The 24490-nt window shown below is 45.7% G+C and overlaps 1 protein-coding gene across 4 annotated transcripts in view; it reads left to right on the forward strand.

Moving 5' to 3' along the window:
- The window catches only part of EFL1 (elongation factor like GTPase 1), a 138768-nt gene extending 129016 nt beyond the window's left edge, over positions 1–9752 (forward strand). For 3 of the 4 annotated variants that reach the window (XM_082388484.1, XM_082388486.1, XM_082388485.1), the window contains one exon: positions 9426–9752. In XM_082388484.1, coding sequence (XP_082244610.1) covers positions 9426–9614 — 189 coding nt within the window. In that variant the 3' untranslated portion in view covers positions 9615–9752. The remainder of the gene's footprint in view (positions 1–9425) is intronic. The other variant, XR_014243483.1, reaches the window with a different exon arrangement.
- Positions 9753–24490: the final 14738 nt, after the last annotated feature.

Below are 24490 nucleotides of genomic sequence, written 5' to 3' on the forward strand. Positions count from 1 at the left end.
CAAAACCAAAGTTAGTAGAAGGAAAGAAATCATAAAGATCAGAGCAGAAATAAATGAAATAGAAACAAAGAAAACAATAGCAAAGATCAATAAAACTAAAAGCTGGTTCTTTGAGAAGATAAACAAAATTGATAAACCATTAGCCAGACTCATCAAGAAAAAGAGGGAGAGGACTCAAATCAATAAAATTAGAAATGAAAAAGGAGAAGTTACAATGGACACCGCAGAAATACAAAGCATCCTAAGAGAGTACTACAAGCAACTATGCCAATAAAATGGACAACCTGGAAGAAATGGACGAATTCTTAGAAAGGTATAACCCTCCAAGACTGAACCAGGAAGAAATAGAAAGTATGGACAGACCAATCACAAGTAATGAAATTGAAACTATGATTAAAAATCTCCCAACAAACAAAAGTCCAAGACCAGATGGCTTCACAGGTGAATTCTATCAAACATTTAGAGAAGAGCTAACACCCATCCTTCTCAAACTCTTCCAGAAATTCGCAGAGGAAGGAACACTCCCAAACTCATTCTATGAAGCCACCATCACCCTGATACCAAAATCAGACAGAGGTACTACAAAAAAAGAAAATTACACACCAGTATCACTGATGAATATAGGTGCAAAAGTCCTCAACAAAATACTAGCAAACAGAATCCAACAACACATTAAAAGAATCATACACCATGATCAAGTCGGATTTATCCCAGGGATGCAAGGATTCTTCAATATATGCAGATCAATCAATGTGATACACCATATTAACAAACTGAAGAATAAAAACCATATGATCATCTCAGTAGATGCAGAAAAAGCTTTTGACAAAATTCAACACCCATTTATGATAAAAACTCTCCAGAAAGTGGGCATAGAGGGAACCTACCTCAACATAATAAAGGCCGTATATGACAAACCCACAGCAAACATCATTCTCAATGGTGAAAAACTGAAAGCATTTCCTCTAAGACCAGGAACAAGACAAGGATGTCCACTCTCGCCACTATTATTCAACACAGTTTTGGAAGTCCTAGCCATGGCAATCAGAGAAGAAAAAGAAATAAAAGGAATACAAATTGGAAAAGAAGAAGTAAAACTGTCACTGTTTGCAGATGACATGATACTATACATAGAGAAACCTAAAGATGCCACCAGAAAACTACTAGAGCTAATCAATGAATGTGGTAAAGTTGCAGGATACAAAATTAATGCACAGAAATCTCTTGTATTCCTATATACTAATGATGAAACATCTGAAAGAGAAATTAAGGAAACACTCCCATTTACCATTGCAACAAAAAGAATAAAATACCTAGGAATAAAGCTACCTAGGGAGACAAAAGACCTGTATGCAGAAAACTAAGACACTGATGAAAGAAATTAAAGATGACACCAACAGATGGAGAGATATACCCTGTTCTTGGATTGAAAAAATCAATATTGTGAAAATGACTCTACTACCAAAGCAATCTACAGGTTCAATGCAAAGCCTATCAAATTACCAGTGGCATTTTTTACAGAACTAGAACAAACAATCTTAAAATTTGTATGGCAACACAAAAGACCCTGAATAGCCAAAGCAATCTTGAGGGAAAAAAACGGAGCTGGAGGAATGAGACTCCCTGACTTCAGACAATACTACAAAGCTACAATAATCAAGATAATATGGTACTGGCACAAAAACAAATATAGATCAGTGGAACAGGATAGAAAGCCCAGAGATAAACCCACATACCTATGGTCAGCTAATCTATGACAAAGGAGGCGAGGATATACAATGGAGAAAAGGCAGTCTCTTCAATAAGTCGTGCTGGGAAAACTGGACAGCTATGTGTAAAAGAATGAAATTAGAACACTCCCTAACACCATACACAAAAATAAACTCAAAATGGATTAAAGATCTAAATATAAGACTGGACACTATAAAACTCTTAGAGGAAAACATAGGAAAAACACTCTCTGACACAAATCACAGCAAGATCTTTTTTCATCCACCTCCTAGAGTAATGGAAATAAAAACAAAAATAAACACATAAATGGGACCTAATGAAACTTAAAAGCTTTTGCACGGCAAACTACAAACAAGACGAAAAGACAACCCTCAGAATGGGAGAAAATATTTGCAAACGAATCAACAGACAAAGGATTAATCTCCAGAATTTATAAACAGCTCATGCAGCTCAATATTAAAAAAACAAACAACCAGTCCAAAAATGGGCAGAAGACCTAAATAGACGTTTCTTCAGAGAAGACATACAGATGGCCAAGAAGCACATGAAAAGCTGCTCAACATCACTAATTATTAGAGAAATGCAAATAAAAACTACAATGAGGTATCACCTCACACGGGTTAGAATGGGCATCATCAGAAAATCTACAAACAACAAATGCTGGAGAGGGTGTGGAAAAAAGGAAACCCTCTTGCGCTGTTGGTGGGAAAGTAAATTGATACAGCCACTAGGAAGAACAGTATGGACGTTCCTTAAAAAACTAAAAATAGAATTACCATATGACCCAGAAATCCCAGTACTGGGCATATACCCAGAGAAAACCATAGTTCGAAAACACACGTGCACCCCAATGTTCATTGCAGCACTATTTACAATAGCCAGGTCATGAAAGCAACCTGAATGCCCATCGACAGACGAATGGATAAAGAAGATGTGGTACATATATACGGTGGAATATTACTCAGCCATAAAAAGGAACGAAATTGGGTCATTTGTAGAGACGTGGATGGATCTAGAGACCGTCATACAGAGTGAAGTAAGTCAGAAAGAGAAAAACAAATATATTAATGATATATGTGGAACCTAGAAAAATGGTATAGATGAACCGGTTTACAGGGCAGAAATAGAGACACAGATGTAGAGAACAAACGTATGGACACCAAGTAGGGGAAAGTGGCGGGGGGTGGGTGGTGGTGGCGGGATGAATTGGGAGATTGGGATTGTCATGTATACAGTGATGTGTATAAGATGGATAACTAATAAGAACCTGCTGTATAAAAAATAAATAAATAAAATAAAATTCAAAAAAGAAAAAAAATGTCCTTGATCAGCACTGGTTCAGAAAACTGGGTTATACTATGTTTGGTCAGAACAAAGAGTGTGTAGGTTAAGTGATCCCTGGGATTCTCTGTAAATACAGATCTAAAACATATTCAGAGCTCTTGTAATGGCATCATTTTTGGAAGAATTATATATTTGAATTCACTTATTCTATTGTTTGTTTAAAATACCTCATCATTTTATTTTTTTATATACAAATTTATTTATTTATTTATTTTAATTTTTGGCTGCGTGGGGTCTTCGTGGCTGCGTTGGGTCTTTGTTGCTGCTCCCAGGTGCTCTCTAGTTGCGGCGAGCCGGGGCTGCTCTTTGTTGCGGTAAGCAGGCTTCTCATTGCGGTGGCTTCTCTTGTTGCGGAGCACGGGCTCTAGGCACACGGGCTTCAGTAGTTGTGGCTCGCCGGCTCTAGAGCACAGGCTCAGTAGTTGTGGTGCATGGGCTTAGTTGCTCTGCGGCATGTGGGATCTTCCCGGATCAGGGCTCGAACCCATGTCCCTGGCATTGGCAGGCGGATTCTTAACCACTGCGCCACCAGGGAAGTCCCCTCATCATTTTGTAGTCACCCTTGTCCTTGAAAGTGACTTTATAAAGCACATTTTTTTAAAGATCTATAAATTAAACTTCTCATCATTTCCCAATTGTCAGCTATATATCTGGAAACAGATAAGGCTGCTCTATCAAAAGGATCTCAAAGTAGAGTGGCTCAAATTCAGCAGAAGATTCTCTTTTGAGTCTCAGGAGGCAGTCCAGGGCTGGTGTGCGGCGCACTGTGGAAGGAGCCCAGGCTTCTGCTACTTTGCTGCCTTTCTCAACACTTGGCTTCCACCGATGGTCCAGAGTGGTTGTTTCACCTGCTACTGTCACCTCTGCATACCGGCCATTAAGAATAGGCAATGGGAAGAGGGCATACTCCGTTAAGAGGGCATAGTCCTGTTAAGAGGATGCTGCCCAGTCCATTGCCCAGAACACGTCATCCCGCCACATCTAACAAGGCTCCATCTGACAAGGAGGCTGGACAATGCAGTCTTTAACTCACTCAGGAGTCAGCAAACTGTGACCCATTACCTGTTTTGGTAAATAAAATATACTCAGATATAGCCATACCCATTCATTTACGTATTTTATATGGCTGCTTTCAAGCAGACTTGAGTAGTTACAACAGAGACCGTGTGGCCCACGGTCTAAAATATTTACTGTCTTGAGCTTTATAGAAAATGTGTGCCTACCTACCCCTCCCCCAAGAACCTAGGTCATCTGTATGCCCACCTGAAATACTAATACCAAAGGAAAAGAGGATAATAAGTATTTAGGAACAGTTAATATAAAACAGCAAAGTTTTACAAAACAGGCAGTTTTTGTCAATGTGAAAGCCATGATGGTTTTTCAATCTCCTTTGTCTCTCAAAATTAAAAGAAAAAAAAAGGGCAGGGGGGCTGAAAGTTAATCTGACATACTTAATAGTAGTTTTTAAAAAATATTAGTTTTTGACTTAGTTACAGCTTGTCATTACAAATCTGCCCTTTAATAAATAACTTGAGAGAAAAATGTAGTCAAGGAAAAGTTTGCTCCAGTTTTGTACCATCCTTCTGTCATCCCCTTGCCACCTGTCATGGTCCTGTTCCCAAAAGCTTCAAATCTTTTGAAAGTCTAGAAAACTACATTATAATTAAGTGTCATTGATCTGATCTTTTCTGGCTGTCTCAGTTTTTCCCCCATAGTTAGGTTTAGAAATAACACAGTTGTTGAGATCTGGCTTCTCACTCCAAGGCACTTTTTTTCATTTGTATTCTACCACACCATATAATTTACAATCAAGAGCTTTTGAGAGAAAGTGCTTCAAAAAATAGAGAAAATAAAATTACAGGCATTTTCCATGAGGAAACCTTTGAAGTCAGCAATCTCATAATTTCTCTTTCTATGTTTTACCCTTCTATGAAAAAGGAAGAAAAGGAGCTAATAACAGACACAGGAGGAAAAATATTACCAGCCAGTGCTGATCTACATGTATGTCAGCATAACCTCAAGACTCGCTGTTTAATACTGAGATTAGCCCTGAGGGGTGGGCTAAAGTTCACGTTAGGGTAAGGAAGAAGTGATCACAATCACACGGAAGAAGTGTATTTTGGACATGGTGTTTGCCACCTGCCAGCCATAACCATAGGGAAAATTGGACAAAGTATTGAAACAGAGCTCCCATGGCTTTTTTCTTCTAGGCTTTTTTTTTTTTTTTTTTTGTAGTAATGCTCAGGGCAACAGCTAGCACTTGGGTGCCTTTCTTCCTGTGAGTTAGAAAATGGCATCCTCTTTAGGCTGTGGAGTTGCCAAAAAAACATTCTCACTGTAGGCACATGAATTCTGGGTGAGCCAGTTAGAAGAAAGCATCTTTTCTTCCAAACTGATAGCAAGCTCTGCTCTGTCGCCTCAAGGATGCCTTTCTGTGGAGCAAGACCTGGACAGCCTTTGGGGTTGCCTTGTCATTACCATACTGGAAAAATTCAAAATGACCCTAACACGGTCAGGTGGGACTGGACCAGGCTAGTCACTTTCTGGTAAAGTGTACCCCATTGCCCCTTTTCTGAGAGTTTGTTTGGCATGTTGAGGCAAGAAGCTTCCAGATGTCCACACAGATACAGGAGGAGTGAAGGTGAAAACAGCAGCTGCCCGTGCTGGACAGAAGAGGTGTGGGCAGTGGGCCCGCATCGGGTCGAGTCCCCCGGGCAGCTGGAGATGGGCACAGAAAGCAGCCCTGGCGGCTCGGGAAACAAACTGAGCAAACCTCAGAAATATACGCTGAGGGCCCAGGCAAAACTGGACCCTTCTGAAGCTCTGAAGTTACATTTTTGAAAAGAGGACACTCTGGTCTTCAGTTGGCCAGTCTGAGTCTGATATCTCCCAACTAACACCTCACTTATTTCTCTTTATAAAATTTGTCACTTTTTTTAAACAGGATTAAAGATGTATTCACTGCTACCACTGAGACCTGCTAAGAACATGCGGCTTCTTTATATTCTATGATGGGTTTATCATCCAACTAGTTAGAGGAGGGCACTGAAAACTGGCTTAAAACTAGTCTCCTACAAGTATAGTCTTTGTGGATGACTGCCCACGTAAATGTTCCATTTCCTGACTTTCTTCTTTCCCTCTCTAAGCAAGAGGGGGCCTTCTGTGGAAAGGGGGAGGGGAGCCTCAGCTTCAACACAGTACCCTAGATCCTCAGTGGCTTTGGCCAGGAAATGGCTTGACTGGTCCAGTCCCATCTCGCTGCTGGGGCCAGTATGGTGGCACCAACCAGTTTCAGGAATCTCTCCTACCAACCACTTGTCTCTAGCCACAAAATCCCCACCTGCAACTGCCTTTGTCCTGCCCCCAGGCTTCCACCAGCCTCTCATCCCCTTTGAATCCACTCACCAGTGTGTGGGAACTTCCAGATCAGCAGTATCACCCCACTACTCTGGTACCTTGTCAGATTAGACTTGGATGTGGCAGGGCCCCAGCAACCTGCTAATACTTGGCTAATGGCACCTTGGAGATTTTGCTTATCCTCTGTAGACGTATACCCTGATGACACTTGAGTCCTCATACCTAGCATGTCATCTTTCTTCAGCCTGAGGGCACTGGTCTGTGCTTTGACACACTTAGGAGGTTGTGACATGTGGTTGTGGCTGGGGGTGGGGGAGGAGAGTGGCAGACAGGGTCCCCAGAGGTGACTGTGGAAGCAAAGGGATTCATCTCCCGGGGACAGAATGCAGGAGCAGTTCTTTGAGTGGGTCTGTTTTTCCAGCCACAGTAGGCTGGTGGTTCATAAAAGTACACAGAGACACTGCCCAGTTTCCAGACTCTCCCCTTCCACTTCCATTCAACTGTGCTTTACACTTGTAGCCCTAGTCTTGAATTCAGCAGTGTCAGAGAGAGTGGTGATGTGCTTTTACTACATCCCTGGCATGACTTTACATAAATTGATGATCTCATTTAGTCCTCATACAATCATAGGAGATTAGGACTTTTAATATTACACCTTTACAAATGAGAGAACTAAGGCACAAGATGCCTTTAAGTAACTTGCCCCAGTCATGCAGATCTGACTTCAGCACCAGCACCGTCAACCCCTGCGTTACATTCGCTCCAGCCTCCGCGCCTGCCTTGGAATTAGAGATGTGCCAAACCCTTCCTGGATCTGGGCTTACACACAGACTCCCCTACCAGACCCGGGTAACCGTCAGTCTGCATTCTATGTCTGTGATTTATCTATTCTGGACATTTTATACAAATGGAATCATATACTATGTAACCTTCTGTGTCTGGCTTCTTCCACTTAGCATACTGTTTTGGAGGTACATCCACATTTAGCATGTATCAGTATTCTTTGTATGGCTGTGTAACATTCCATTGTATGTATTATATACCATAGTTTGTTCGTCCATTGATGGACATTTAGGCTTTTCCACCTTTCGGCTGTTGTGAATAGTGCTGCTATGTTCTTGCATGTATATGTATTGATACTTGTTTGAGTTCCTATTTTCAGTCCTTTGGGGTATATACCTATGAGTAGAATTGCAGAGTCGTATGATAATTCTGCGTTTAACTTTTTGAGAAACCGCCAGACTTTTCCACAGTGGCTGTAGCATCTTACATTCTTATCAGCAATGCACGAGGCTTCCGGTCTCTCCACATCCTCACCAACACTTTTTTTCCATTTTTTTTTTTTTTTAAATAATAGTCATCCCAGTGGGTGTGAAGTGGTACCTCACTGTGGTTTTGATTTGAATTTCCTTCATGACTGATAATGTTGAGCGTCTTTTCAATTGCTTGTTGGCCATTTGTATATCTTTTTTGGAGAAATGTCTGTTCAAGTCCTTTGCCCATTTTTTATCGGGTTGTTTGGGATTTTTTGTTGTTGAGTTCTAAGAGTTCTTTATATATTCTGAATATCAAATCTGTCTTTTTAATTTACTTATTCTCCCTTCAGCAGTTTTCTGTTTAACCTACCCACTGAGTTTCTTTGTGTTTTTTTAAATTTTAATGTCTAAAATTTTAATTTCTGGGATTTCTAGTTCTTTCTTTTTCACAACTGCCTAACGTGTTATGGATGCTATTCCCCACCTCCGTCTCCTTTATTTCTTGGAGGATTTTTAAATGAACTCTCTAGAATTTTCTCTTCAGATTACCTTATTATCTCTATTTGATTATTCATTCTCCCTTTTGTTGAGTCTGGCACCTGTCTTTCATGGTGCTGGTTTTCCTTTTGTCTTCTATATATCTTACTGGCAGGGTCATTTTCAGCAGGAATTCTCTCCTCCTCTGTCCTCCTGAGTGCCATAGCTCTCACTGTAGCGTGTGCAGTGGCTCAGCTTGGTGCCTTCACCAGTGTGGATGGTGCAGGACAACAGACTCAGCACGGGCCGAGTCTGATCTTCAGAAGGTGACGGCTTTTATCTCATGACCTGCAACTCATTTTCAGCCACAGCCCTGGGCAGACATGGTTATTCCAGCTCCAGAGAAGAGTGGATGGTTCTGGTCCCCACACACCTGGTTTATGTGGCTTTGGGCCCATCCTAAGTGGGCAGTAGAAGCCTGGCCCTCCTGGTGCACAGCTGTCTTGGCTCCCTGTGGGAAGTGGATGGGGCTTTGCCCTCACCTATTACTGTGGGCTCTCTTCTCTCCCTCCAAGAACCTCTCCCTTCCTGGGCCACAGACATTTCCTTTTCTTGTGTTGAAGAGTGACTATTATAAAGTAAATTTTTCTTTCATTTCTGCATTTTAAATGGAAAAGTGTTGGGATTTGAGACCATTTGAGAAATACCACCTCTTTCCTCCCAATTGAGAAATAAGAAAAAACAACAAAAAGAACAAGGCATATAAAAGTCAGAATCTCACTGTTATTACTGATAAAGCTGATCTTGTGGAATGTGGTCTTCATCTGTAGGCAATACTGAGCTCCTAATACTGCACTGAATTTTGGAGCAAAAAGCTCAGAATAATCAAGAATGGACTTAACACGTGTTGGTCTTTGCTGAGGACAAAGGCAAAATTAGTGAAGTGACACTGATACCCAGGTATATCCTAGTGAAAGGGAGAGTTTTTTCTATTATATTATTCAGAATTAATAGTTTTCTTACTTAGTGTTATGTAAAGGCTCTAGGAATAAAGAATAATATGTTTGTTACAAGTTTTGTTGAATCTACTTCCATTTGTTCATACCGCCTGTGATCCTTCATATTTGTTTATTACCATTTCTAGCAAGCTTAACTCTTCATTGCTTCACTTTTATTCTTAAGCTAAGACTGTATGAATTGGCATTTGAAATGAAAGTATACTTGTCTAATCTAGCACATTCTGTCACCTTCTTTTACAAGATCATTCCCAGTGACCCCTTCTGGGTACCAACCACTGAGGAGGAGTATTTGCACTTTGGGGAAAAGGCTGATTCTGAGAACCAGGCCCGGAAGTACATGAATGCGGTACGAAAGCGGAAGGGTCTTTATGTGGAAGAGAAGATTGTGGAGCACGCAGAAAAGCAGAGAACCCTCAGCAAAAATAAGTAACTACTACTGTTGGCAGATTCTCCTCTTCGTAATAAGTTAGGAAGTATCACCCGGGCTTCGATACTGGGAAAATTTCTTTATGCTGCATCATCTCTGTGCATTCACTTTCAATAAAGCTGATCCAGATCATATTTTAAAGAGGGCGTTCCAAAATGTTTTTGTAATTGATTCTGGTACAAGGCAAGAAGTTATAAATATTGCAGTGGTGCCTTCTTCCTACCCTACGTATAACCCCTTGGCAGCAAGACTCGTGCTGTGATGAGGGCAACCTGCTAAGTGCTGGGGGCAGGGTGTGCAGATCCCCCAGTGGGCTGGGTCCTCTACACTGAGCACCCACCCCTCTTCCTGTCATCAGGGTGTTGCATTTCTGATTACATCCTCCACCTAAACATATTTCATATTTAATCATTGAATCACAGCATTTAACATCATTTGGAGAGACCGCATACTCGAGAGACCAGCTACCTTTAGGTTAGTTAAACCAAGTCACTGATTCATCTTACGGTTTATTTGTGTAGCAAAACAATGTAATGGTCAACTGTTAGCCTTTAAACCTTCTGTTTTTACACTCCCTCATAAATTGCATCACTCATATTTAAATAAATGTTAATTAAAGTTGTGCCCTATACCTTTTTCTTTTTTTAAAAAAAAAGGTAAATTTCTATAATTCTCTTGGCTGTTTCCTCTTAGCCTTACTGAAGGGATATTAGCTAATATGATGAGATTATTGCCTTAATTGTAAATACTTTCCCTAAATCTCCTCAGTTGCCTCATTCAGGGAGATCCCCATATAAGGCACAAATGCAATCCAGTCAAAAATAGATTTTGTAATTTTTGATGTTGTGCTGATACCTTTCATAGCCACTTAAAAGAAGGATTCTTTTTCAAAACACCTAAAATTTTCAGACCAGGCTTGAAATGCTATTAATGGTTTTTTGTTTGTTTGTTGTTGTTGTTTTTAATAAACTATGTCATTCCTAATACCAGAGCCCTGGCATATCTGGTCAAGTCTAATTGACCCAGACTTTGGGGAAAATGTAGCTAGATAATTCACTGTCTAAGTGGAACAGATACTGATATCTGAATTAATTTAGGAGAGTTATACCACGTATTGGTTTATCTGAAAACTTTGATAACACAGGAAAAGCTAGCACATCGATTTATAGCATTTGTAAATAGTATCATTCAAACTGCCAGATGGGCTATAAAAAGTATTCTTAGACTATACACTTTATCAGCAAATGCTACATTTAATAGAGAAAAGAGGCATAACCCAGAAAGAGAGCTCTCTCTGCATTCTCTTGGGCTCTGCCAGATGTGCTGGTGTGGGGAAGTGGCGTGTCAAGTTGATAGATTGCCTCTCTTCCTTCTCCACGTTTGGGGAGACAACAACAAGCAGAAATGACCACGAGCGGGCAGGCCAAGGGCTATAGCTAATCTGCCATGCGAGTAATCTGCTGTGGTGTGTTCTTGGTGACGGGGCCCCAGCCATGGATACCCCGTCCACGTGTGACAGCATAGTGAGACTGTGTCTCTACTTCGTGTCCCCATGGCACGCTCAGACCCTAGCCTCAGTGTACTGAATTCAGTGGAAGTGAACCAAGGAGTTATCAGTCCCAAAGTGGGATGGGGGTGTTCCTGTTCTTACATAGGGATTCGTTTCTGGCAGTCATTTACAGACAGGCCTCAGGGGCAGTGAGGGAGCCACAAAATCAAGACCCTCACTCCCGGAGGATTCTTGGCGTTGAGGTCCTGAGGTCTCAGAGGACAGGCATAGGCAACATCAACATAATGCCTTTTCCAAGGCAATCCCAGGGCACAGGTGGGCCAGGGGCAGGGAGTCTGGAAGGGGCAGAGTTTTCATAGACTTGAGGGGAAATATCCATCTCCTATTATGACCCTGGGTGTATGGGGTGGGGGTGTGTGGTGTGTGTGTGTGTGTGTGTCCGTGTCTGTGTCTGTGTAGAGAGAGAGAGAGAATTACTGGATCCTCACACGTGTTCTATGGGAATAGGAGTAGGAAATCATTACGGCCTCGTAGAAGTTACATTCTCAGCCCATGGTCCCATATCTCATTTAGTTGCACCTCTGGGTAAGCCCTGCTCTGAGTACATCACAAAAGGATTCCAGGGACTGTTGCCTGATTTGTGTTAGGTCAGGGAAATCATCAACAGAAGCTGAATCTTCACTATAGCAGAGGACGAGGGGAGGATCTGGGGCATCTTTATATTTATGATATTTATATGCTGTGCCTCACACTTAGGTAAAGCTACCAGTGTCCAAGATTCAAAATCATTATCTATATGGCTCAGATTTATGGCTGGTAAGTTTGGAAAAATCGTTGATTTCAGAAATTAGATTAAAAAAATTAGATTAACCTGTGCTCTTGAACTGCGAATAGGGAACTGGATAAGAAATATCCCTTCTCTCCTGTCTTACAACAACAAATAAGGCCCAGAGCCATAGAAGCCTTGTCCCGGAGCCAAAGCCCTCCAGGTGAATAGATTATTAAATCCCAGAATTAGAAGGTGTGCCATTGTGAAGCAGTCCAAGTAATCCTTTCTTTTTAAGGCAAAGAGCACTTTAAACTTCCTAAGCTAGAAAAAAAATGATAAAATTAATAATAGAAGCCAAGAATTTAGATCAGATTCTAAAAACAGGATTATGAATGTCAACCTAAAAACATAAACCAGACCACGGGAGTAAGAAGACTTTTCCTTTGATCCTGTTCCATAGACAGAACCCGCGGCACAGAGAGCATCTTCTCGCAATTTAGGAATGAGCGGTGGGGAGGCTTCTCACCCTGTGGTATGTCTGCCCGGCAGGGAACGAGCAGAGCCATTCGCCGCAGACTCCAGGGAAGCAAGGGAGCACCGACCAGAGGAGACGGGAGGCAGGAGGGGGCGGAACACGAGGAAGGGCTCCGGAAGTGAAGGGGCCAAGGCCCTCCCAGCTTGGCCATTCCTGGCCCAGGGCTGGCAGGCCAGAGACTTGATCTTGAGTCATGGAGATGGGGTTTCTCCCAGCCCGTGTGTCCCCTCCCTCCGGTGTTCCTGAGGAAGTTCCAGAGGGCCAGGCAGTTGTATTCCACCCCGCAGGTCCCTCCCAGCTCACCTAGGCCTCAGGGCTGGGAGCGCTGGGAGCACGTTTGCTTTGGGGGTTGCCCTTTGCACATCTCTGCCTGGCCTTTGGGTCTGGCTGAGATTATTTTGTATGATTTTGATTCGTGGCAAAAGGTGTAGCAGCTCTAATTCTGCTGTCCCAGATTTCGTGTGATTTCTCATAAACAAACAGCCTTTCTTGTCCAATTTAAAAGGCCTTTTTACCACAGCTGCAACTTTTACCTTTTTGCAAATCAGTGATCTTGAAGAATTTTTATTTCTTAATTTTGAATGACCATTTGTAGCATTTTTTTCCTAAAAGTTGTTTTCTGTTGTCTTTTTGAAAAAATAAAAAACATCACTTTTATTTTTCTCTAGTGAGGTCTTCCCATCCTGCTGACCTTGAGCACTCTGGACCTAAAGTGGGGAGGGCGGCAGGACTCGAAATTCCAGGGGTGCTTGCTTTCTGGTTTCTTCACTTTTCATGGTCTTTCCTTCAGGTCAGGTTTTGCACTGTAGCCAGCGCCCCTTGTCAGATTATGTGCTGTCCCCAAAGCATAGCAAGTGGGATCGGCCAGCCCCAAGACCCTTCGCTTTGGGGACCGCCATACAGTTGGCCTTTGGACAGTGACTGATTCTGCTTAAGGCCAAGCCAGATAAGCTTGCCTGTGGGCTGCCCTTCATCCATCCTTCGTGAACCCATGGCAGCCAGTGCTTCCGGCTGGAACGGGAGCTACAGGAAAGTGTGAGGGCTAGGCCCAGCCGAGACGTCAGCTTCCTCCGTGTGGTCTTCCCAGCTCCTGAAGCACCCCCTGCGCCAACTCCCCTTCCTGCCCCTCTGCTTTGGAGGCAGCACTCAGGGCCACTCTGGCCCTCGCCACGGGCCTGGCCTGCCCCACCTGGGACGTTTGAACTTCACTGTGCTCTGCTCCTACCACAGCCTGCTGTCTTCCCAACGCTGGGAAGCTCTGACTTACCACGACTCTGCCAGCCACCATTTCCTTCTACCTTTTTACCCTCCATAGGCTTTACTTTCTTTTCTCCCCGGCCTGGTCCCCAGGCAGCCACATCCACCGAGCATAACCATCCCTGTGCAGACCTGCTCTGGTCAAGGCACTGATGTTGCCTTCATGGCCAGAGCCAGGGCTTCCTCCAGCCAGCCCTCTGGGCTGCTCCAGTACCTCTGGCACAGGGGCCCATTCCTTCCCCTTTTCAAAGAGCAAGTGGGTCAAGAGAGCCTTGGAGAAAGCAGTTCCCGGACCGGTGACGCTGCGGTTACTCGGAACGGGCTCCCCGGGGAGCCCACCGTGGGGGGAGGCCTGGCGCCCAGCAGAATTGGGTGCAGCGGGAGGAACTTGAGCAGCAGGGGCTCCTGCTCTGGCCACTAAGTGCACAGCAGCATCCACAAGGGACAGGAATGATCCAGAACCTTCTAGGAAAGTGACAGTGGGCTTCAAGGCTGGTGGGAGGAAGATGCACGGTAGCTGAGCTGACCCTGCCCTGATTAGACATTTGGAGACAATGGATCCTCCAGAGATTGGCTTTCAAGGCCTGGTCTACAGGGGCCACCACTGCAATTGTCCCCTCCTCCCCCCACCTGGACAGTCCCCCTTGCAGGGTTCCTGCTGCTGTAGAGAAGCTCGAGGCGGAGGGGACAGAGGACGAGGGAGTTGCCCTGGAGCAGACCCCGAGAATGGAAGCCAGGTTGTAGCAAGTCCTTTGGCAAAGGACCTGAGAGGTGGGTAGTGACCTTTTGTTAAATTGGCTCCCCCTCTGATAGTGACCTGTTGGATCCCATGTTTGGGCTATTCACATCTATAGTAGTTCCTAGTTGTTTTCTCCTATGCAGTACCCAGTAGACAAAAGCCTTCTGGAAATAACACCCTGCTTTTCTTTGGGGAAACCACCTCATTCCTACTTGGTCCATGAGGTTGGAGTGGGTTTGACCTCACCACACCTGCATGTGACCCAGGATGGGACAGTTGGTGTATTCAAGTCCCTTGGCCTGTTTGGAATGGATGCGAGACCAATTTCTGAACAATGTTGAGCATCTAAATTCGGTACCTTAAACCAAAGCTATCCCTGGACTTTTCAGGTACATGAGGCAGTAAGTTTCCTCGCCTTTTTCTGTCGAAGTCAATTTGAGTTGACTTTAAACCACGAGCACTGAACAGCCTTGACCAATACAACACCTTTGATCCTGACACCCTCCTCTGCTCAAGAATGTCTTGTGGTTCCCGCTGTCCCCCCACCTTCACCCTGTGTCCTTCCCATCTCTTAAGGCCTGGGTCCAGTGCCATCTCTATTAGGATGTCACCTTTCTCATTGCCAACCAAATGAGCTTATCTTTTTCTGATGCCCATAATATTATTTGCATCTCTTTTATGGTACCCAGGGCATTCTGGTAAGTGTGGTTTGGGTAGAGATCCTGCCCCATTTACTTATTTGAAAGCTTGAAGGTGAAGATTTTTTATACCATCTGTGCCTTGCACATAGTAGATGCTCAGTAAATCCTGGTGGAAGTGTATGGATTAACCTAAGAGTGTACACTTAGTCACGTAGAACCACACTGAGAACATAGTTCTCCTGGCTCTCTTCCCGTGTTTCTGGAATGCCACACTTCCTCCTTCCTGAGAGAGAAGTCTTAGTGGCGTGGATGTGTCCAAGAGCAGTGCTTCTCAAAGTGTGGTCCCCAGACAGCATCACCTGGGAGCTTGTGGGAAATGCAAATTCTCGGCCCCCGCCTAAGACCTCCTAAATCAAACTGGGGTGGGCTTAGTAAGCTGTGTTTTAACAAGCCCTCCAAGTGATTCCGATGCATACTTCAGTTTGGAAACTACCGCCATAGAGATTTCAATTGACAATTATTTAAAATTATACTTTGCTCTTTTTGAAATTTATCTTAACTGCTTCGTGATTTACAAGTGAAAATGCACACTATACATCTTAAGTCTAACTTTAAGTAAAATTTGCAAGGCCTCATTTGGATAATTAACTTTCTTCCACCTTACAGTAGATATGGAAACTCTTAACTCTTTCCAAATGTGTACACTGTTATTTTAGGATTGGGAGACTAAAGGTCAAAGGAGAGAACTCGCCAAAAAGTATTCAGTTTGAAAAAGAGCATCCATATGGTGTTCATTCTGGACAGAACATTTTTGGAGGAAGAAGTTATTTGCCTTTCAAACCCAGAAGGAGCAAAGATAAGGGAGGAACAAGCTCAAAGATCTGGGGCACTTATAAATGGACTTTTAAGGTGAGAGGATTGGATCAAACTGGAAAGGTTGTTTGAACATCAGATTTAGATGTTTCTTTTTTTATTTGCCCTCATGCAAAAAAAAGAAAGAAAGAAAGAAAGAAAAAAGAAGTGACCTTATGAGATGTCTAGTTATGAATGTTTACGCCCCTTCTTTTATCTATTTTTTAAAAAAAAAAAAACGAGTGTCTAGAAAAATCAGGGCTGGGAGAATTCTTCTGTTAAGTGTATCACATGAGATCATTGAAAATACACACTTTTCATGTTATATGCTACCCTTTCCAAAGACATTTTCGTATATTAAAACAACCGCACTTTCGAGCCTGTCAGTCAGAGGTGAATTCATTTGGCTGTTTTCAGAGGCTTTGAAATGTTTTAAAATTGCCCCTGCCACCATTTTCAATCCTTCAAAATAAACAGGATTTAGCATTTGGAATGGAATTTGATGTAGAAAAGGCGTGCTTCCTGGTCAAATATTTCTCCAAAGAAGGCAAAAGTACCCTCAAGTCTGAGACTCTCCCTGGGCTTCTCTCTTGGAGAGCTAACTCCCTTCCCCAGAAAAGGTTAATATTTCTTAAGTGATAATGCAAGGGTTCATCCAGCCTGGAGGGATCATTGTGCTGATGGCCCTCTTCATACAGGACCTCCTGCTGCTTCCTCCTTTCCCCCCAAATGCTGCAGGAGGCTCCCGGGGGTGGGTTTGGGGACTGGGGTGGTCTCACACAGGCCCCCGATCAGACCCGCTTTCCCTGGGCGCCGTTCTGTGGGCACCACAGCCCCCTTTCCTCTGGAGCGGTCACTTCTTTGCTGCCTCTCACCTGCACCCCAGTCCCCTGCCAGCTGCTGCCACCGCTCACTGAGCCATGCTCCTGCCACAGCTGCAGAGGTGGATTTTTTTTTTGCCTCTTCCTTTCTGTGTCGTTATGTCGGAAAGGCCTCAAAGCAGTGGGCCCTGGTGTCCTGGGGTTTTATGGAGTTTTGAGTGAATCAACTCCTCGGCACCTTGCTCTCCAGCAGACCAGACAAGTGTCCCCGAGGCCTAGCTTGGAATGGATTCAAATGGCCGTCACCGGCTGTACTCAAAATTATTACCCTCTTCTGCTACCTACTCGACCAATTGTGTTTGCTGCCTTCTTACAGGATGTTTCTCTCCAAGAAAATTCTCCAGCTCCCCTACAAATAGCTCGGTCTATCTCCTTGTCATACCCATAGCTCCTTCTAAGGAGACCCCCACTGCCATTATTTTTTGTAACGTGCTGGTAGCCGTGGCAGAATGCCATTGAATCCATCCGTAGTTTGCAGCAGGGTGAGATCTGAGAAGTGAGCTAGAGGGGACATGTCACCCTCTGGAGCTGTTGACTCTGACGTGGACAAGCAGCTTTGAGAAGTGGCCCAGCCCAGTTTGGTACACAGTTGACCCTTGAACAACACAGGGAGTTAGGGACACTGAAGTTCCCTGCAGTCAAAAACCCAGATATAACTTTACAGTCGGCCCTCGGTACCCACGGCTCAGCATCAGCAGATTCAACCAACCACGGATCGGGTAGCACTGTAGTGTTTACTACTGAAAAACGGGTATAATTGGACCCACGCAGTTCAAACCCGCATTATGGGTCAACTGTATGTGTTAAAATGTAAATTGGTCATACACTTTAACCTAGACATCTTTCTAGAAATCTCCTCTACGGAAACATTCACACAAGTGCACAAAAACACCCAAACAAGGCTGTGAATAACAGCCACCACAGGGAAAAATCCTAATAGCCAATGAAGAATTGCTTATGTAAATTATGGTGTATTTGAACAGTGGATCACTAACAGCCATTAGAAAGTTTGAAGAAAATCTTTACTTAATGACATAGAAATTTGAAATATATTGGAATATTTTTTAAAAAGCTACAAAACTATACTTTGAATCCATTTTATTAAGTATTTATAATGCACGTATGCATCAGTAAGAAATGCTCAGAAAGAATCTGAAGACATTTACAAGCCTGTTAAATTTACTATCCCTATGGATTTCGTTACAGACCATTTTTTCTTTCCACATTATGTTTTCCTAACAAGTGTTTCTTTTGCACATCCAACATGTATTGCTTTAATAATCAGAAAAAAATCATTAGATGAGATAAGATAAATAACCGAGTAGCCCTCCACCGTCACTCAGGGCACTGCCGTCTGGTTGCTGAGAGGTTGGTTGAGTATGTGGCATCTGCACACGAACTGGACGGTGTTAGGGAGGGACCCTGTTGGAACTCTGGTGAGAGGAGGAAGGTTTTGAGAGCCTGGCACGCAGAGCCTGCCCTGCTGCAGGCGGGAGCGGAAGGGCAGGGGGAGGGGGCCGAAGAGGAGCCCCACACCTGGCCGCCAGCGCAGAGAGCTGCTCCTGGCAGAGTCCATGGAACACCTAGGGGTCTGTGGGGCACGGCTGAGAGCCAACAGCTATAGATGCTGCTCAGCCGACACCCTCAGCCTCCCTGCTCACACACCCCCATCCCCTTTGCTGGGCTCCCGGAATGGCACACGCACACACCGTGCTCAGTTCCACTGCCAGCTCTGGGGTGCGGCACCCAGCTCAGCTGCCTGCTGACTCCTCACCAGGGTCTCTACATCTGCAAGGATGGGAGGAATTTAGGTGACTTACAGCCACTGTGCCAGGTCGCAGGAGTCCTACTCTAGAAAGAGGACTTGGACAGTCTCTTGGATTCGATTTGGAAGCCCTCAAGCAGGGGTTCTCAAAGAGCGGTCCCCCGACCAGCAGCATCAACACCACCTGAGGACGGTTCAGAAACGCACACGCTCGGCCCTGCCTCAGTCCTTCTGGATCAGGAACTGGGCATGCGCCCCATCATCCTTCCAGCTGATTCTCGTGCACTCGTATATCTGTGAACCACTGCCCTAGACAGTGGCAGGGAAAAGAAGGCGGGAGCGACTCAGCTCACCGAGGATCTGCATTTCAGATTTGTCTCCCTGACCCCATTGCAGGCTGTGAGTAAACACTGAAAAAGCTGCCTCGCTAAATCTCTGAGCCCCAGACACATAAGACCGTACAGTTTCCTTCCTCCTGGTCCAAAGGGCAGCTGAGGAGAGAGCAAAGACACCTCGCCCACTAATGCCCAGAACACAGTTTAGTCTCAACACCCCGAGGGCTCTAGGGAGCACGGCTCCGTTTTCATACCTCGAGGGCGCATCTCAGAGATACTCTCAGGGAACTTCAAGAAGAAACTGTGGGGGGCCCCTTTCTGAGAGCTAAAGGACATGTAATGGCAGGTGAACAAGAGCCAGAGGGGTGGGATTCCATCTGTTTTCCTGTGATGGTGGCCCAAAGAAGCTCTGCTTACTCGTAAATGGTATATTTTCCAAATCTTGTGGGCTCTTGGGAAACACACACACACACACACACACCGATTACTAATTCTTTCATGAAATGGAGTGACCCTTGGTCACCTTCCCTCTGGGTTTTAACATTATTTACACACAAGAATTAAGGTCTTAGCATGCAAATGCTCTCACACCAGACCTCATGTTCCCAAACCCTGTGCTAGGCTGCCTCCCAATCGACTCAGGTATGTACTAGTTATATCCCCATAAATTCCTAAAGGTCACACAGCTAAGAAGTGGTACAACAGAATCTCAGACTCAGTCTGTCTCGTTCCTGAGCCTTGGCTCTCAACACAGCCCCACAGGGCGTTGGCATGCTGTCTCTCTGATGAAAATGAGAGCCAGAAAAGGCAGAAAAGCACAGCTAGCTAGGTACATTCAGCCAGACCAAGAAGAAGCTGCTGAAAAACATTAAACTTCATCTCTTTCGTAAGAAGCACATTGTTTCCAAGAAATCCACCCAATCTAGTGTTCAGTGGAAAGACTTTCAAGCCTTTTGGGAAGACTCGATAGCAGCTGTGGAATCTACCCCCTGCATCCTCGTGGTCGGCCTCAGAGGGACTGCGAAGGCACGAATGCCCATTTCTGACGTGAGAGCCTGGCTGGGTGCGTGGTGAAGGGAACAGCGGTGGAAAGAGTTCACCTCTAATGGACTCTTTGGTGTGGGGCGTGGGTAGAGAGGGAGAGGAAGAGAGAACGGGGACTTCCCTGGCGGTCCAGTGGTTAGGACCCCACACTTCCACTGCAGGGGCATGGGTTCGATCCCTGGTCGGGGAACTAGGATCCCGCAAGCCGCGAGGTGTGGCCAAAAAAAAAAAAAGAGAGAGAGAGAGAATGGGACATGGTCCACCGAGAATGAAGGATTGGAGGTGAGGTTCATTCAACAAAGAAACATTTATTGAGTTCCAACCATGTGCCAAATGCTGTGCCAGGCACTCAGGAGCTATTGGCGACCCTAGTTGGGGAGGAAGACATCCCAGTGATCTAGGATAAGTGCCTTTGAAGGAAGGAACGTATACCAAAGCAACCTGACCTACTGGGGGGACCAGAAAAGATTCTCTTGGGAAAGTGACCTTTGAGCATATCTAGACCAGGATGGGAGAGGAAATCATGTTCCAGAAAGAACAGCATGTTCAAAGGCCCTGTGACAGGGGGAATCTTTGTAGGTCTGAGGAACTTAGACAAGGCCAGCATGGCCAGAGCAGAGACAGCCTGGGGGAAAGTGGTGCCAGACCAGGCAGAGCCCAAAAGGCCATTTGAGGAATTTGATCTTTTTCCTAGGAGCAATGGGAGTCTTGGAGGATTCTAGATGGGGTGACGTGAGCTAACTTATGGTCACTCTGGCTGCTCTGTGGAGGTCAGATGGGAAGTATCGTGGTGCTTCAGGCAGGAGGTGATGGTGGCTTGACCTGGGTGGCAGCTGTGAAGATGGAGAAAAGGTTATATTCGAAACAGAGCAAGTCCTCTCATGGTCCTTGCTTCCTCTTGTTTTGCTTTTCAGGGAAAGGAGGAAGAAAGATCCTCCTGAGAAGGTGAGGCTGTAGATGGTTCTGGCGCCCTGAGAGCAGCAGTGAAGGTTGAGGATGCAGTCATGGAAAAAGGGGGCGGGGCTGCTGGAGGACTTGTAGCATCATGGAGGGCTGCCTGGAGGGCTTGGGTGACCTTCTTTACGACAAGGTCAATCAGCACATTGGTACTGTTTTTTCCCCCCGTGAAGCTCCCAGGCAGGGCAGGCAGAGGACACTGCTGAGCTGAGCAGGGCAGGCATGGAGATTCAGGCGAGAGGCCACGAGAGCAGGTGAGTTTAGGCTGCTGGGAGATGGTCGAAGGAAGAACTGAAGCCAGAAGGGGCCCGAGAGACTGAGAACCAGAGGCCCGGCCCAGCGGGACGCTCAGTGAGGTGGGGAAGTGGGTTTGGCGGAAGAAGGGACTGGGAGGGGCAGGAGGGCCAGCAGGAAAGGATCTCCTGGATCCTGAGGATGCTGACCTCCTCTGGGGGATCCTTAGCAGAAGTGACAATAAACAACCACCCATTTATGGGGGAGCCCAGCACCCCAAACCTTCTGGGGAAGGAGGAGAGGGATGTAGTCTATGTGCCGACAGATCTTACTACAAGGCCGTCAAGCACCCACAGAGGATGGGAAGAGGGGGTATGGTCCAGCCCTTTACATCAGAGTCTGTTGCGCGGGGGTAGGGGGCTAGGACCGCGTGTGACCCCTCGGCTCCATCCCAGGGGCTCCTCCTCCGCCAGGCGCTCCCATGGGTGCAGAGCCTCGGGCCTCAGCCCTCTGCTCTCAAGGTCACCCAACAGGGCTCTCAGAGGCACCACTTCCCCTTGACCTCCTGTGTCTTTTCCCTGGTCCCCTCAGACCCTTGTCCTTTTATTCTTGCCCCTTCTTCTCCGCTTGGTCCATCTGAGCCTTCTCTCACCATCCCCTACTGGATGAAGAGGGAAGCAGGACATGACCGCAGATATAAAATATTAGACATGACCACAGATAAAATACATACTGGCAGGACTTCCCTGGCGGTCCAGTGGTTAAGTCTCTGAACTCCCAGTGCAGAGGGCACGGGTTCCATCCCTGATCGGGGGACTAATATCCCGCATGTTTAAAAAAAAAAAAAATATATATATATGTATATGTGTGTATATATATATATATATGTATATATATATGTGTATGTGTATATATATATATATGCATATGTATGTATGTATGTATGTGTGTGTGTGTGTGTGTATATATATATATATATATATATATATATATATATATATATATATATATATATAAGATCCCCCCAATAATATCCTTATGATATCAGGACAAGCCTCCTTCTTAACACATCAGAGCTCCGAGGTGAGCTGGGCGCCGTGCTCAGAAGTTACGTTCATCACCTGAATTCCCTGTGCTGACCGCTGGGAGGACCAGGGGCCAGCCCAGGGATCGGCAAAGTCCAGATTCAGACCCAGGCCCTGCAGATCTGTCAACCAGGGCTCTAAGGCCACCTCCCTGATGCAGCTCCTCTGGGACATGAGAGAAAGGGGGTGACAGCAGTAAGAGTGTTGGGAGAGCCACGGGTGCAACCTAGGGCCATTCTAGCTGTGGCCAGAGAAGCCGCCCAGCCTGAGTCCAGCTCAGGGCGGACAGAGCCAGAGGCCTTGGTTGGGGGATGAGGGTGTGAGAAGGAAGGGAGGAAGAAGGGAGAGGGTGGGGACGCAGGGCCTCGGTGGCTGGAAAGCATTCGTGGGTTCACACTTCCAGGGGGGAAACGCCCCATTCATCCTATCTTAGGGACAGCACTGTTCTGCAGCATGAGTGGAGGGACACCTAGGGGACTCGACTGGCCCGGCCTGGTGGCCACTCTGCCTCCCCAAGAAGAGAATGGGGGCTTTCCTGAACGCTGCTGAAATGCATGGTTTGAGGTTCTCCCAGCAAAGAGTGAAACTCTCAGCTGGTGTACACAGTTCTGCAACTTTCCTGGCTTTTTAAACGAGATCTAAACCAGGGGTTCTCCACTGAGGATGATTTGGGTCCCCAGGGGACATCTGGCAATGTCTGGAGATGATCCTGGCATCTTGTGGGTAGAGGCCAGGGCCGCTGCTAACCATCCTGCTGTTCCCAGGACAGGCCCCACAGCAGAGAAGTATCTGTACCGAATGGGAAGGGAGGGGATGGTGAGCAAGGAGTCTCTTCCACACTGTTTGAGTCCCACAGCTCTCTGTCTGGGATTGGCACCCTGTCCTGATGGGCAGGGAAGGTGGTGGGGGCCACGCCGGATGGGAGCCAGGGCCCAGGCTGCAGCTCGGGGGCAAAGGTGTGATGGACGGTGGCCTGGGTGATCATGTCTGCACCCACCTGGTGAGTGGGGCTCCTGCAGGCACTGAGGATGTTTCCAGGTTGCCCCCAGCTTTTCTGGAGCACAGAGAGTGACCATCCCCATAGGACTGAGTCTTACGTGTATCAGTCTGTCCAAACCCCACGGTTTCAGGGGGAAGGTTAGGGGAAACTCTCTTTAGGGGTGGAATTTCCCACAGTCTTTCCCTCATCTTAGAGGCAAGGAAGCCAAGGGTAGGGGGCGGGGAAAGCTGCCCTCCTGCAGTCGCCCAAGGGAAAAAGTATAAGTTGGAAACCCAAGAGAGTCATCTAAAGGACAATTCAGCAGCTACATACTTGAGGGACTATGAACCAAGGTCCTATTTTATCCCAAGGCAATTGTGAAAACCACAAAATTCCCATCAAGATTAAAAAAAATCTCACTGGCACAGCCAAGTCCCATGTCCATCCCCCAGCTTGACCTCCACACATTCTGGTGACACACGCCTGTCTGCAGCCTCTCTGGCCGACCTCAGGCCACCAGGCCAGCTGCACTGGGGCCGAGAACCGGAGAAAGTGCTTTGTCCTTTAAGTGGATGACTTTTCAAAGGTCGACCTCACCCCTGCCCCCCAGGACCTGCCTGGGGGGCAGCACCTTCCTTCAGAAGTGGTAGCCAGATTTCTCAGGAGGGCTTGGCAAGTTCGGAAAAAGAAAATTCTTTATGGCTCATCTTTCTGCTCCTCCGCAGTGCGGCTTGCGTATTGCCTCCCCTGGGGGCTGCTGTGGGCTTCTGGAATATGCCTGAGGAGCCCTGTGTCCCCAGGGATCTGGGCTCCGTGGCGATTCCTTCCTGGACTTGCCTTCCATCCAGGAATGGATGAGAATGAAGAAGGACCGAGGATACCGGAATGTAAATGGGAGACGTCTGGTTCTGTGTTCCATGCTGGTCAACATATGGTCTGAATTAAGACATTTGAGATGGTTTTCAAAACATGCTGCTCTGTGCAAGGACTTTGTTTGGCTCCTGGGTCTAGGAAACCAAGTGTAGAAGACATTTTGGAGCCCACTGGGGAAATATGAACAAGGCCTGAGTGTGAGATGATAATAAGAAATTCTGGATCACTCTGTTAGGTGCGATAACAGTATTTGGGTTATGTAGGGAAGTGTCCTTATTTTTCAAAGATGCAAACTGAAGTCTTTGACAGTCAATTGCCATGATATCTGTAATTTACTTTAAAATATTTATTCTCCAATGGATATGGTACAGTCCTCGTCACTTTTCTTGTCTGCTGAAAATTTTCATCATGAGAAGTAAACAC

This window comes from Balaenoptera borealis, assembly GCF_965194805.1.
Source record: "Balaenoptera borealis genome assembly, chromosome: 3".
NCBI lineage: Eukaryota > Metazoa > Chordata > Mammalia > Artiodactyla > Balaenopteridae > Balaenoptera > Balaenoptera borealis.